Source organism: Dysidea avara, chromosome 3 (assembly GCF_963678975.1).
Source record: "Dysidea avara chromosome 3, odDysAvar1.4, whole genome shotgun sequence".
NCBI lineage: Eukaryota > Metazoa > Porifera > Demospongiae > Dictyoceratida > Dysideidae > Dysidea > Dysidea avara.
Window position 1 is genome coordinate 25,951,067 of NC_089274.1, and position 15,186 is coordinate 25,966,252.

Sequence of the window (15,186 nt, forward strand, 5' to 3'; positions counted from 1 at the left end):
GGTGGGTAGCTAGCCACCTTAGCCAATGCTTAGGCATCAACTACCAACTACTGAGCAGTGATTGTAATCCTTCATTGCAATGACGTTTGTATGTCCGATTTGGATTAATATATGAGCCATGGAAAATAGAAAGTGACTTTAGGGTGAAAAGTGGATATCTCTAATTATCTGAACAAGTTCAAAAATTTCACTATTACGAAACATCACACATGTTCTATCCATTGTATTCGAAAATTTTTTGTGGTATATTACTAAAACATCAATGTATACGTATTTTTTTAATTACAGGGGTGTATATTATATAATTAAAACAATTGTGACATTCTAATTAATGCACACTGTTTAAATTATATATCCAACTTAATTATCTCAGGTGAGTGAGCATGGTGTTATAAGTGAATCACAAGACATATCCTGTGCCAATTATCGGCATGAGGTACCTAGCTATTATTGGCATGAGGTACTTAGCTATTATTGGCACCTTGTCCTTCAGTGATTGACCAATTAATCGGCAGACTGTACGAATTTGTCAGTAATTCTCTGGCACCTTGTTGGTTCTTTGTGAACTTTTTGTAAGATATACAGTCCTAGGATAACTCCAAGTTTTACGAAGATAAGACCAGCCGTTTGAGAGATATTCAGGTAGACGCAAAATACTAGTTTCCAATACAAAATTATTTTTACACAATTCCACGATTAGCTGGCATAGCTTGTAGTGTTCTGCGATACAGTGCATTTTGTGTATCATGTATCACCATTAATAAACTGGTCGATACGATACTGTATCACAATATCATAATGAAGTGGTCATGGCTAGTTATGACTGGTACTAGCTAGCATAACAGCTAATAGTTGTAACAATATCCAACTTATCTGTACCTAGAGCCAACACTGAATTTCATTCACTATGTTTACAAATTTCTATATTCAGTGAATGCTAATAAACTACATGTACAGTAAAGCTGATGTGACAATTAGCTAGTGGGCTCTGATGTGCACTACACTCATGCACATGAGTGATTTTTTTAGTATGGAGAGGTGCTGTTGCAAAAGCACATCTCTACCTGGATACCTGCCTCTATTGCACTACCCAGACAATTAGCTACCACAAACATTTTAATGCATGCTCCCACAAAGGTTTGTCCAGATTACTCCACGTTGTCAAGATGGTTAGTAGCTACGTATATACAACAGATGGCTTACTGCTTAGTGGTGCAATTCTTTATACTTAAAGTGTAACAGTTACGACCTGGGTAAGAATATTTTAGCCATAACAGCAGCGCTTATACATGCATATTTGTAGGCTTCTTACATGATCTCTAAGAAGGAAATCACTGTTACAGTAATGGAGCAATCGTTCTACTAGAAAATTTTGATATATCGATATTTTCTAAGTACAGTATCGTATCGTGATACTTATTTGCTGTATCAATATATTGCTGTATCGATATGTATTGCAGATCCCTAATAGCTTCTAGAGCGCTTTAGGAACAATAATCAGTTATTGAATGAAAACAATTGCAAGAAATGTTTTAGAGATATAGCATACTGGGTAGATTCTATATACTCCGTAGTCTGTGTACTTTACAAGTACTGATAATTGATACTGCCGACTTATGCCATATTCCTACGACTCTGTACTAGTGATGTGCGATATTAGGATTTTGGTTTCAGTACGATATCGATACGATAATTGGTAAAATATTGAAATTTCGATAATTTTTCGGTATTTTTGATTAATTGTGTAGGGCAAATGTTTATAATTAGCAGCTATGCTTTATAGAATTTGTGATAAAGGTAATAACAAGCCTTGGAAACTGGTAGACGCTTTTTAAAATGGCTAAACTGTACAGAACTGAACTTCATTTCTACTGTGATTGCACAATCACACACCAAAAGTTGTAAACTTACCAAAATATTACTCAATATATTGAAAATTGTAGCAAAATATTGACTACACAATAAATATTGATATCAGTTATAAAAATATTGAGATTCGATACGATATCGATATTGAAAAAAATATTGCAATGTCGATAATTTTTCGGTATATTGCACATCACTACTCTGCACTCACGATTTGTAGCTGCAGTAGTAAAATATATTACTATTATATGAAAATAGCTATATTAAAATAGTAATAAAACATGTGTTAATAAAAAAGAGTGCTTTTTCCAATGAACTGTTGATTTGTGCGATAAACAAACAATGCTTGTTGCGACCTGTATATGTTTCTACATAGTTATCGTGGAGCAGCTAGTAATCTGGAACAATTTACCCCCTACATTAGTTAATCTTGATTGATTGTCACTTTTAAAATCTGCTTTTGAACAGTTAGTCTTTTTTTGTCCTTGTATGCCTTGTTTGCTTTTGTTGCTGGTCCGGCTAGCTCTCGTGGTAGCTAATTGTTGTTGTAGGTTCAGTGTGTATGGGGCGGCACCGCTGAAAAACGGTTCATAGGACTGATGTAGTTACTCATTAAAAGGTGTGGTGTAGGTGCACTAGCTCACTTACTCAGTTCCGTCTGTTTTGCATCCTCGACTTGACAAGACTTAAGTTGTGGTGGCTATGACCAGGCGGCGGCCGCTCAGTTTAGTTAGGCAAACTTATCCGTACTGAGACAGCCTTGTTGTTCAATCTACAATGCGGCAGTCTCCGACGATGGTTTCTCCCACTCGGTTCCAAAGAAACGCTCGAGGAAATGACAATAGTTCTTTAAACTGTTATTAAATTCCTAGACGGCCGGGTGCGGCGAATTTCCGAGGGAGAATCCGACACTGACAGTCACGTGAGTCATTATTTTTAAAAGTCTTATGTCTGGGATTATGTCATGGTGATACATGATGCTGTGCACCGGCAATGAAGCAGGGGAATATCAAAGCTAGAGTGAGGTGTGTAATGGGAGAGGAAGACAACCTTACTTTGGTAATGCAAGTTTTTCCCTCAATATGCTGACTTTGAATACAGCTTGATAGCTACATACATATAGATGCTATCATACACAGGGTGCAAGGGATAGTTATTTTTAAACAACTTAAGATGCATGCTTACAGTATAATGTGACTGTTTTATTAGACTATCTCACATTGAGGGGCAGATCAGCAGTATTGCGGATCCGGTTTCAGTAGCTATAAAATGTATAATGATTAACTATAGCTATTATTGAAAAAACATTTTCAAGCAGAGATACACGTATCTGACCCAATTAGTGTTGTTTTAGTAAACCCAGCAATACTGCTACAATTGGTTCACTGCTAAAAACTATAAATTAATTGGGTAGCTAAACTAAATTAAGGTAAGGACATACTAAACTAATTTTAATATTTGACTGTATTCAGTTATACAAAAACTATATCATTTTTGAGACCTAGTAACTATGTGCTGTAAAGTTCAAGACCAACTCTTACTAAAACTAATGCTAAACCTGAGACCTTTACTACTTTGATTTTGAAATTTTATTGATTTAGCTAACTCAGGACAAAACGATAACTAAAAGTAATTTTAGTATACACGATCAGAACATAACTAAAACCAACCGACATTAAAGTTGTCTGACAACTTCTCTTACTAAAAAGTAAATAATGCTGCTACTACTGAAACTATAACTAAAACTAAAAGAACAGACATGCATACAAACTAAAACTAGCTATCAATCTCTAAAACCAAAAGTTTCAAGGCAACATTACTATGATCTAAATGTTTTTCTGATTTGTCAACATCAACTAGACTCAATGGGCCTTACCCTAACAAAACAGTTGCAAGTGTTTATATTATTCATAAATAGTATATTTAAAAATTGAAGGATTCATTCGCTAAAAGTGTTTGAAGTAAGAACCATGATTGCATACTGTAGTTAGGGGAAATCCCTTACTTTGGTATTGAGAAAATTATGTCGGGCTGTAACCCATGGCCAAAATAAGGACTTCCCGTGCAAAGAAATCATGTTTCTTGTTATATATGCCTAGCGAATGGATCCATGCTAGTATATACACTGTGAATGTTTATTTGCAGGATGGTATTATCACAGACATGGGGCCAACAGTCAACAGAATTGTACCAGCTTTCACCTTACCGTTGTCCATTGTGATTGTGGGAGTTGGGACAGCTGACTTCACCACTATGCATGGCATGTGGGTGGTGGTCCACCCAGTAAGCATATCTATATAGAGTCCTTTGTATGGGCACATCATAAAGTGTTTGTTTTATAGGAAATGCTTGATGCCCCCACTGTTAGATGTAAAGATGACCTATTTATTATGTGAAGCACCATTCCTGTGTCACAGCCACCTAAGCTTGAGCAACTACCAGGGAAGAGCCGACTGGTAAATTTAAAAAAATCAAACAATCGTAAATGACAACAACATGTAGAATTCAGTTGTATAATTAGTTTGTTTTTAAAATATCACACAAAAACAAATGGACAAGCACAGGAGGTAGGGCAGGCAGATGGTAGCCAATGATATAGCGAAGACAAGAGCGTCAATTGGATGCACCCTTCTCCTGAGCTAACTTACGTGCTAGGAGTAAGTTCATCTAACAAATGATCTAGTAAAATGTTCAAGGAAAATAGATCTAATAAAATGTTCAAGTGGAAGGAAAAGGTCTGTAGAAACACGAAAAAAGTAATTCCATCAGAAAGAGAGACCATGACATTAGGATGCATGAGGCTGTGTTTGAGCAAAGAGACTTAAGGTCTTAAGATCACCAATCCAGTCATCTAAAAAAAACTGTTCAAAGGCAAGAGTGCCAATTACCCCCCCCCCCCCCCCCCCCCCCCAAATAATGATGTTCTTCAGTAGGGACCGGTCTCCAAAGATATTATTGTTCTAGCAGTTGTAACGGTTTGCTTATAGCTAATTATGATAACCAGGATTTTCAGTTGTCCCAGCAGTCTCAGTCACCAAGTGTGGTCCTTAATTCTCCCTCTCATCCATATATTATACATTTTATACATCGTTAAAATAAAAAATCGCTAAAATTTAAATATAGTAAATATTAATTACCACCGTTTTAGTTAAAGGGTATTAAACATGGCTTCGGGTTCAGCCGTGCGTAATGGTATTATTGAACAGTGGAAAGTAGAACTATCTATATCATGTAGCAATTTACCAAACCTCGACAGATTCTCGAAGAGCGATCCGGTGTGTTTCCTCTACAAAAATGATCACAAACACGCCAACTCGAGCGAAAGAGTGTGGACATTGGTGGGACGTACTGAGATGATTCGCGACAATCTTAACCCAAAGGTACTACTTATGTATGTATTATTGTCAAAATATGGTCAAAGAATGGCCAGCATGCACCACAAATACTCGAATATACATAAACAGCTGACTCAGATCATTGCAGGCCGGATTTCCCCAACCAAATTCAAAATTTTACATTCCTTAAATTCTATGGTGTGGCAAATATTGTGCTGAGAATTTTAGTGTAAACCTTTGGTAAATCCTATATCAAGATACCAAAAAAAATAAATAAATAAATAAAATTGGTAGAATAACTTTACAGACAGTACAAGTCAAACTGATGGGCCTGTAATTAACCACATGCTGTTTACTACCCTTTTTGTAGACAGGAGTAACATTTGCACTAAGAGGTAACATGCCATCTCTTGAGAGATACATGTAGCTAGTGACTGATGTTTGTATACAACATTCAGGCACTGAGACTTTTCTCCTCCTTAGCATGGCAACAAGTAAGAAATCCAAAGTACCTAACATAAATTTGAAGTAGAATGACCACTCATAATATTTAATGACTGAGTCAGTAATTTGCTAGGAATACTGCATGTTCTATGCAATACTAATTATATACAGGTACCCCAAATATACGTAGAGATAATTAACTAATTATATTGTATGATAGAGTGATACAGATATCATAGTTAGCAGATACTTTGCAAAACATGATAATCACATAGATGATCAATAGAGATGGGATATATTGCCGTATCGCAATACGCAAGAGAGTGATACAGGTATTGATACAATTTTTAATATATTGATACATTGTGTATCACAATATATCGGGTACATCAACTTGAACATCACATACACAGCTGTGTTTGGCATAAAGTTGTCAAAATATTCGAATGCAGATGCCTGTTTACAACCAAATCATCGAGTTAGTATTGTCGTAGAGTTAGTAGAGGAGATATTCTGTCTGTCTTGTAAGAAAATCTGACATACACGGTGCAATATATCATGATATATTTGGGGCAATGTATTGATACTTTCAAATCCTGTATCGTCCCATCTCTAATGATTACTAATGTTGAATATTATTGTAAGGTAGCATTTTTTGGATACTACTTCACTTTGTTTGCTGCACTAAGGGTAGTAATTATTATATAATATGACATCACTACATAATAAAGAACAATAATAAACTGTCTCTGGCCAGAATTATAGTCAATTGCAGCTGCTACATAACAGCAGTGGGTACATCAGTATTATCATAACAGTATCACATGCCAAACAGTGCTCTTTCAAACTATAGTTGTTTTTTGATGTGGACAGAAGTCTTCAACAACTGGATGGCTGTAATGCACAATTCTGAACAGTCTTATCCACTTTGTCCATCTTTCAATCTCATAGGTCATAGAAAATTGCAGAAAAATTCAATAAATTTTAACTATAAGTAGTGTTGTAATTTTCCATACATTGTTATACAAAATTTTTGTATGGACTCCCTATGGGGAATCTGATTTCTCGAAATTTGATTTCATGCATTTTAATAACTACTTTAATTTTGGTGTAGTACATTATGAAAGTACAAAACATTGGCTACTACATGCTAGGCAGCAGCTTGTACTTCGTTATTGGGAGGCAGCTACTGAGAAAACACCAGACCCTTTTCCCTACCAATAATAAAAATTAATTAGCAAAAATATTTATGAAAATTGGTAGGTTGAAAATGACCATTTATAGCCTATAACCAAACTTTAATTTCAATCCTGCTATTAAAATTAGCATACATGGTATAGTTTGTATGTTTATACTGTCAACAGAAGGTACTGGCAGCGATAAAAATTTGCTGACTACTCACTGCACATACATGGTCAGACTGCTTTGGTCTGGTGTTTTCTCAGTAGCTGCCTCCCAATAACGAAGCACTCTGGCCATACAGGCCTTTTTAGAGCTAATAAGAAAACTCACACTTTACTAGTTTAGTTTACTAGTTTAGTTTACTGTATGACTATGTATGTCCCAACATGATTAAGAGTATGCAGATATCATGTATCTATTAGATTAGGGTACATTAACTGTGTAAATTCATTAATTTTATAAGTCAAAAGCTAATATTAATTGTATGTGATGTGGCAGGTGTAAACTTCTCCACCTTATCATATACTTTGTGTAAATGATCTTCAGCATATCAATCCTAATCTGTTGGTTACTTGTAATATTCACTGGCAATAGCTGGCATGCATCAAGAGCCACAATTCCCATGATGGTGACAGCAGTTGGCCTTACAGTATATCATTAAAACTATCTGCAACTATATATTAAGCTAAAAGCTGTCTGTCTGTCTGCATTCAATTTGAATTTACACATTCTTCTCACCAGCTGCCATACACATTGAAGGAGTTACAAAGTGCTTGTCTAAAAATAAAGATGTCCAGAAAATAAACCCAGGGCCTCCTGCTATCAAGCTAAATGCCACACACACAGAAGCAAAGTTGTCTATGAATGCACGCTTGGGTGAATGACACAGGTGTTTACTTGCAGTTTCCCAGCGAGTTTTACTATGTGCTCTTGCATTCAACACACCGAAAAATGACAAATAGTGGCAGCAGTGTCATTTAAAACTTATATCACTACCAAATATATAGTCTCGCATGCTAGACGGTTTGTATGGGGGTGTCAAATAAACCATCTGGTCACTGTTGCACACTTTCCGTGAACTCACTGGAATACAATTAGATTACATCATGGTATTGGTTTGTGCCAAGGATGATGTAATAATCGTTCCAGTCACCTCTGTTAGCGGCAGACTAAGGCGAAAATTGTACTGATAATGTCTTGGTGATGTATTTGAAACGTTGTTGAAGGTCTTTCTCGACAATCCTGCCGTTTTACAAATCCGTAGCGAGCCATATTTGCTCCTTTACCAACGCTTTTAAGGGAAACAAAGATCCTAAGCCCATGATGTTTTTAAACTTTTGTAAAAGCAGTCTGTAATCTAGATTCATTCCTTTATTACACTAAGAATTTGAGTAGTTAGTGTTTGTATTATCATCAAGTCCGCGAAGTGATCTGATTGGCTCTGCCAACATTCCGGCAGTGGTCACGGAATGTGTGCAACAGTGACCAGATGGTTTATTTGCTACCCCCACACAAAATGTCTGGCACGCAAGACTACCAACAATATATCACCATCTGAAACATCACAATATTACTAAATATCATGATGAGATGGTATAGCGAAGTATTTTTCCAAGAACTGCATAACCCACACTTTTCTTGGATATAATTTGACTGGCACTTCCATCAAAGAATTGCATAAATTAGAGGTGTGCAATTATCTAGATATATCTGATTATCTAGATATCAGAAGACTTATCAAGATTAGGATGATAGGTTTATTTATCTAGATAACAGTTAACTTCCGTAAATTACTTGTATATCAAGGAATATCTAATGATGTAGACATATCCAACTCTCCCACCACTTGGGCACTGTTCTAAAACCAACATTTTTCATTTCTTTATACTCTTCAAATTGTAATGTGCTCAAATTACTGGTTACATAATTGGCAGTTGACTATAATATACATTTGTTTCAATTATCTAGATATGTTAGATGTTCAAAAGGAAATGCCAAGATATGCCTAAATTTGTTATCGCACACCTCTAGCATAAATATAAATACGCAGAATTACACTAAATTAGAGGTGTACCGATAAGGATTTTTCAGTTGTACCAATATCCGATTAATCTGTACCTAGAAGAGCCGACACCAATTACACCGATCCGATTATTGTATATATAATCTGTAAAGTATAAAATAGACTTACAGGTGTATAGCTACTGCATGATGCATATTCCAATGATTTTTTTAGAGAAAACAGAAGTGATGTAACTATAACGCACAACTTTACCTTTGGTTGGTGTGGCCTCTATTGCACAAACCAGACAATTAGGTACCACAAATATTTTAATACATGGTCCCTTGTCCGGATTACTCCGTGTTTTGATTAGTTATCAAGATGGTTACTATACAGAGATTATCAGTTTAGCTTTCCTGTGGTGTAGTTCTTTATTGTTGAAGTGTAACAGCTACCGTTTTCAGAAGATCTGGGTAAGAATATTTTAACACAAGTAGCAGTACTTACACAAGCAGCTGTATGGCTTCTCGTTACTTAGCACTGTTATGGAATGGTATAGAGAGACTTTCTATTTGTTTGTAGTTAGCAAAAAGGCTTTTCATTGCTGCAAATAATGGCACTCTTATTTGCCATGTAAACTATCGGCAGCGATATCGGTTCTCAGAGTATTTGTGCCGATTACTGATATGGCAGAAATTGCCATATCAGCAACCGATCCAATCACCGATCCGATTATCGGTGCATCTCTACACTAAATACAGAGAATTACTGAAATACGATATGACGATATTGCAATTTGAAGATGGTATCATATGTAAATATCCCAGTGTATGATAATATCGTGGTATTTCCCAGCACTATTTCCAGCTTTTTTTTTTTTTGCTGTGGCATTCTGGTATAATGTTTTTACATTCCGATCCATGTGCGTGCCTTTCATGCAACCTTTTTTTCTCTTATGGTGTAGTGTATGCACCTACCTTTTTACATTTTCTTTCTTAGCATGTGATAAGTTTACTGCTGCTTTTAAGGAAGGTGATGATAATGGACAATATAAGTATAGGAAGCACTGCAGGAGTGTGGGTACATTTAGTAAGATTTACGTAGCTGTAGAAATGCACATGCTGTGGGATAATATAATGTGTCTAGATACTGTATTTGTAGCCTACAAATAGACATTTTTTCACTAACTATATATATATATATATGCTAAAGAAGAATCAAGGATCATGGTAGCAAGTCATATAGCCATAGCAATGGTTTTGTAATCCTCACCATAATTTGCATCATCCTTAGGAATTTTTGCACCTCAATTCCTGGCCTTATGACAAGCTCTTTACTCAGTACAAGAGATAAATATGTAATTCTTGTATCCATACAAAGTCACTCACTTGTTGCAAAGATTTGAAAATTCTTAATTACAACTTCTGCATTGCATTGATTGGTTCTTATGTGCCTCTAATCTACAGTACTTGTTGTTACCGTGCTCCATGCTTTATAATATGAATATTTGTTCTCAAACTGATTTCATTGTTACTTGACGGTTCATTTATAGCACCCCATGCAGCCAGCTCTATCAAAGACAAGTGGATGCAAATGGTGAAACTAGTGAAACAAGAGATGAATGATAGTATTAGCTCTGTGAGAAAAACCCTACATGGGCATGTTATACCAATTATTTTGTTGAATGCCAAAGTAGGGATTTTCTCACAGAGCTATGTATGCTGAAATACCATCATTCATCTCTTGTTTCACTGCTTTTTTATTTATATATCACTTGGATGGATACCTACTTTATTTTTAAAAATTTAAATACACTAGTTTGTTCAGTTTCTTTCTGATACAGCTATACATGTGTGACTGTTCTATTAAGGTGACTGCTGTATTTAGAGTATCTCAAGTCAGCCTCTAGCCTACCAAGACTGAGGCATGGTCACTATTCCTTATTTTCACTGTGCAATACAGCTAAACCAGGGTGTAGTCATCACATTTAATTATTAAGAGATATGGTCTCCACACTCGATTGTTATTAATCAACCTAGATCATTAATGGGTATGGTCTCAAACTTATTGTGAAGTTGCAGGCATCTATCAGGTGTCCAGTATCTTTCAGTAGTGTAAGCTCTTTAAATAATAATTTTGTGATGCCTAAATAAGCTGCTCAAGGAAAGTGTTAATATGGAAAGTTAGCACCTGTATATGGTTTCGTTGCATGAAGAAGATGACGACTAGCCTGATTGAAGATGAAAACAAAGACAGGGCACAGAGGACACTCACTCATCGGAATCCCAAGAGGCACATCCCACTGGTGGGTTTATTATTGTGGCGTAAAATGGTAGCCGCATGCTGCTTCGTTTGGTCTCCAGTCTTGTGACCATTGTCAGGCAGGCATGCAGGCACAAGTTTGGATAATTTTTAAAAATTCTATATCTGGCCGCCTGTGTTTTCTTGTTTTTCATGCTGTATTTGATTGTATTTGATGTTAGATGGACTAATATTATTCCGTCATGTAAGATGTTTCTAGGATGATATTTAAAGACAGCATTTTAGGCGGTGCACATCATTTTAGGGGTATTCTTACTTATTCAATGCATAACATAAACCATGCTTGGTTCTGTGTGATTTGTTTTCAACCAATCAGATTTTGAGGACATACCGTAGATTCCCTAAAATTTCAGCACCTCTAAATATTTGGCACTCCCCGTGCTTTGAATGCAATGTGCTCTAAATTTCGGCAAGCGCAGGAAAATTTCTAATTATAAGTGTGCTAATTTTTTGGCACTTGGAGCACTAGTTGATGAAGATCTCTTGAGTACTGAGGATTCCCAGTGACCTCACACAATACGTTACCTCGATGCTGGATGAAGCACCAAGTGTGAAATTGTTCAGAGGATGTGCCCAACGATATCATCATGTGACATCACAGCTACCGGCCGCAAAACGATCTTCGTTTCTGTTCACAGAATATAATCTCTTCTAGTCCCACTTCTCCTTGTAACATGATACACCCTCAGATAATGCTTTGTTAAGCCACGGAACACTTCATGCAGCATCTGATAGCGAAATTTATCACGAGATAGCTTAATAATATTACTGATTGTGGTTTCTATTTTTTACTTGTTGAAATCCTTAATATTACGTCTGGGTGATTGTAATCAAAATCGATGTAGTAATGACATTGACCATCCCTCCTGGATAATGTAGGCAATCATAGTATATAGCGCTGCGGCCAAGTGAGTGTTGCGGTATCATCAGTTTGCATTCCTGTTGGTCCCTGTAGAAAGAAATCCAGAAAGTAAGCAGTAAATGGATCGAAAATAACATAGCCTTGAAGCGTGCAGACTGTATTAGGGATACGTAGATCCCTAAAAATTCAACAATAGCACCAGGTTGGTACATTTTTCCTAACTGTTCGGCCAGACATGAACGGAATTAATTTATTTCTGCCGAATTTTTAGAGAATCTACAGTATTCAAATTGAAACTGTGTTGAGTTCTAAACATAAATCTGCAAGGTGTTCTGCAGTTTCACTGCTTGTATGCAAATTTCCTGTTTTACGAGTACAAGGAGGTCACCTACTCCAGCAGATATGTGTACGTTATTCCTGGCAGCTTACAAGGCTGATACACCATTTTTCAGCTGTTTTATGCCCATATAGCTCATTGTGAAAGGCATTCATAACATCTTCAGAATATCACTTCGCCTGTATGGCAAGAATAAAGTAAAACCTTCCCTACCTGAAAGGTTAATGCTGGTGCTGTACAGCCTTCATTTCTCACATACAGGCTTTGCTCACATGGGTGGAAGGACACACAGAGACAGACTCACATACAATTTTCCCAAACAATTACAATAGCTATACAGCCAGCAATAGTAATAGAAGTTTCACCCAATGGCATGCATCGACTGTTTTCCTAACAGCACTTTCTTCTCTTCCACCTCCATACCCAGGGCAGCCTCCATCGTATTCTGCTCCTACCATATTCTAACATCTCACAATACACATATCCTTAATATACTATACAAGGCATACAGTAAATGCATAGATATTGTCTAACTAAAATTGGTAATATATTAATAACCCGTCTACAAGTTTTCAGACTGTAAATGAAGGGTAGTTACTTCCACACTGCCAGTTGATATATGGGGTCTAGTTACACTTGGTTTTGTAGAGCATGGTGACGATGCCCCTTAGCGATGAATAATGGGGGATTTCTCCATGAGAGGCTAATTTGTGATTAGCGACAAGGTCAAGATATTCTGACAAAGCAATAACCCTATTACAACAGCCATGCTAACAGCAATATGGCTTCTACAATATAAAACTCTTGTTCCACATGATGAATTTACTCCTAAACTGGACTCCAAATGTTGATATATATAAGTGGTGGCTGAAATAATGCCATCCCAGAGTGCAGTAGTTACAATGATGTTTCTTTACTAGGCATATGTGCCTAATAAATAGTATAATTTTTTGTACAACTTTTCTCCCAAATTGTAAGCACATGTGCCTAACAACCAGACTTTACAGTACGTACAGTATTAGAAAATCACCTAGTTCACACAAATTAAATAATAAATGTCAAAGCTGTTTGATTGCACATCCACATACAAAATTGAAGCCTATCAGTAAAATGTTATCAAGTTTATATTTATCGCTGAAGTTTACTTGGTACACACAGCACAAGAAAATTCTTTGGTCTGCTCATAAGGAGGACATGGTAGTGATCCACACACTCCTTCTACTGGATAGAAGAGGAAACCATCGTTACCAACACTTGAACCAATTGCTGATGTGAGACTATGATCAACACAGGAGAATGTTGACCGGTGATGTACATAACGTTCACTCATCAAGTAGCCATAATATTCTCTGGTCCAGCCTGTTGGACAAGTATACTTAGCTGGTAGCATGTAAACAACATTTCTTGTAGGAACATAACATACTGCACACACTACATCTGTGTTGTGTGAATTTGCTACTAGTCCATTTGTGACCTCATACTCTGCTCCATACATATAGGCATGATTCTGTGTTCCACTAATTGTCTTGAGGTAGTTTGGGTCAAGTGGTAGACATTGTGGATTGCCACCACCTCCTTGATGATTCCATTGTGACCCACCAACTCTGCCAGAGTATACTAGTTGTGCTTCGGTACTTGGACAAGAGTTATGGCCCCATCGCACATACACCACTCCTCCTGCTCCTTCTCCCTTAGGACCAGCAGTTCCTGTGTCTCCCTTGGGTCCAGGAGGTCCAGTCAGTCCCCTGGAACCTGCTTTTCCATCCCTACCATCTCGACCATCTCTTCCTCTAAGGATTTCTAGTGTTGTCTCAGTAGTACTGGTAGATCTTTTCATTACAGTATGTTGTTTTGTGGTATAGTTAGTATTGAGAGGTTCATTGGTAAACTGGTCATTACTCTATAGCAAATACATATAGAGTTACTAATGTACATAGTTACTGGTATAAGCCAACTCACTGTTGGTTGATGTTGGTTAATCTGTAGTTGTAGCAGGTTAAGTTCCTTGACTGTTTCTTTGAGTTGTTGTATTATCTCAGCTTGTACCTCAAACTTTATCCTCTGTTCCATCAGTGATGAGTGAAAATACCAGCCACCCACAAACACAATTCCCAAACATAGTAGAGACAACCAATTCGACCCACTGTCTGTAGCAGTCATTTTCACAGAATAATAGCAATACTGTACACTGAACAGTAACAATCAAACAATGGCTATTGTCTATAAGAAGACAAGGGTGGAAAAGTGGGGAAGTCTTTGTGGTGAACAGTTTATATAGCATGACTATCTTGTGGCTTCTGTAGGAATGTTTAGTGCTGCCTATGAAGAGAGTGTTATTATTTTGCAGTGCGTGTGTCATACATAGCTATCTCCACATTCAGCAACTCTGTCAAGATGTATCAGACAATTAGGTTAAGACATACATCACATCAGCGCATTTATACAGAGTACCACATGTATTTTCAGCTACCATGAACTTTCAGATGTGATATTTTTAGGAGTGCTTGATCATTTATAGTGTAATTAAAAATTGAACGTGCCAGTGTAGGGATAGCTATCATCATTCATATCCCTTACTCTATTACTTTTTATCGCTGGATCCTTACTTCATTTAAAAATTAGTTTGATTATAGCATAGCTATGATATGCATGTGTGACTGTTCTATTAGAATTAATAGCAGTGGTGTTAGGATGACTGCTTTATTAGAGTATTTTGATCTTGCTACAGGTTAGATAATAGATCAAGGGGCGTGGTCACATTATCTTATAAACTACATACAGCTGCATGATGTTACAAGGGCAGCTGGATCATTAAGAGCCATAGACACCGTACTCT

The 15,186-nt window shown here is 36.7% G+C and overlaps 3 protein-coding genes across 6 annotated transcripts in view; 1 reads left to right on the top strand and 2 right to left on the bottom strand.

Moving 5' to 3' along the window:
• Positions 1-2,759, bottom strand: part of LOC136250490 (basement membrane-specific heparan sulfate proteoglycan core protein-like) — a 36,747-nt gene extending 33,988 nt beyond the window's left edge. For all 4 annotated transcript variants that reach the window (XM_066042696.1, XM_066042698.1, XM_066042697.1 and 1 more), the window contains exon 1: positions 2,515-2,759. The gene's annotated coding sequence lies outside the window, so the exon portion shown is untranslated. The remainder of the gene's footprint in view (positions 1-2,514) is intronic.
• Positions 2,760-4,995: 2,236 nt separating this feature from the next.
• LOC136250491 (copine-9-like) overlaps positions 4,996-15,186 on the top strand; it is a 31,710-nt gene continuing 21,519 nt past the window's right edge. Inside the window, exon 1 of the mRNA XM_066042700.1 lies at positions 4,996-5,246. Within this exon, the coding sequence (XP_065898772.1) occupies positions 5,031-5,246 (216 nt within the window). The 5' untranslated portion in view covers positions 4,996-5,030. The remainder of the gene's footprint in view (positions 5,247-15,186) is intronic.
• LOC136251595 (uncharacterized) lies at positions 13,423-14,510 on the bottom strand. The gene is made up of 2 exons (XM_066044056.1): positions 14,310-14,510; positions 13,423-14,250 (listed from the first exon to the last, which is right to left on the bottom strand). The coding sequence occupies exons 1-2, from the start codon at positions 14,508-14,510 to the stop codon at positions 13,492-13,494; spliced, it is 960 nt and encodes a 319-aa protein (XP_065900128.1). The 3' UTR covers positions 13,423-13,491.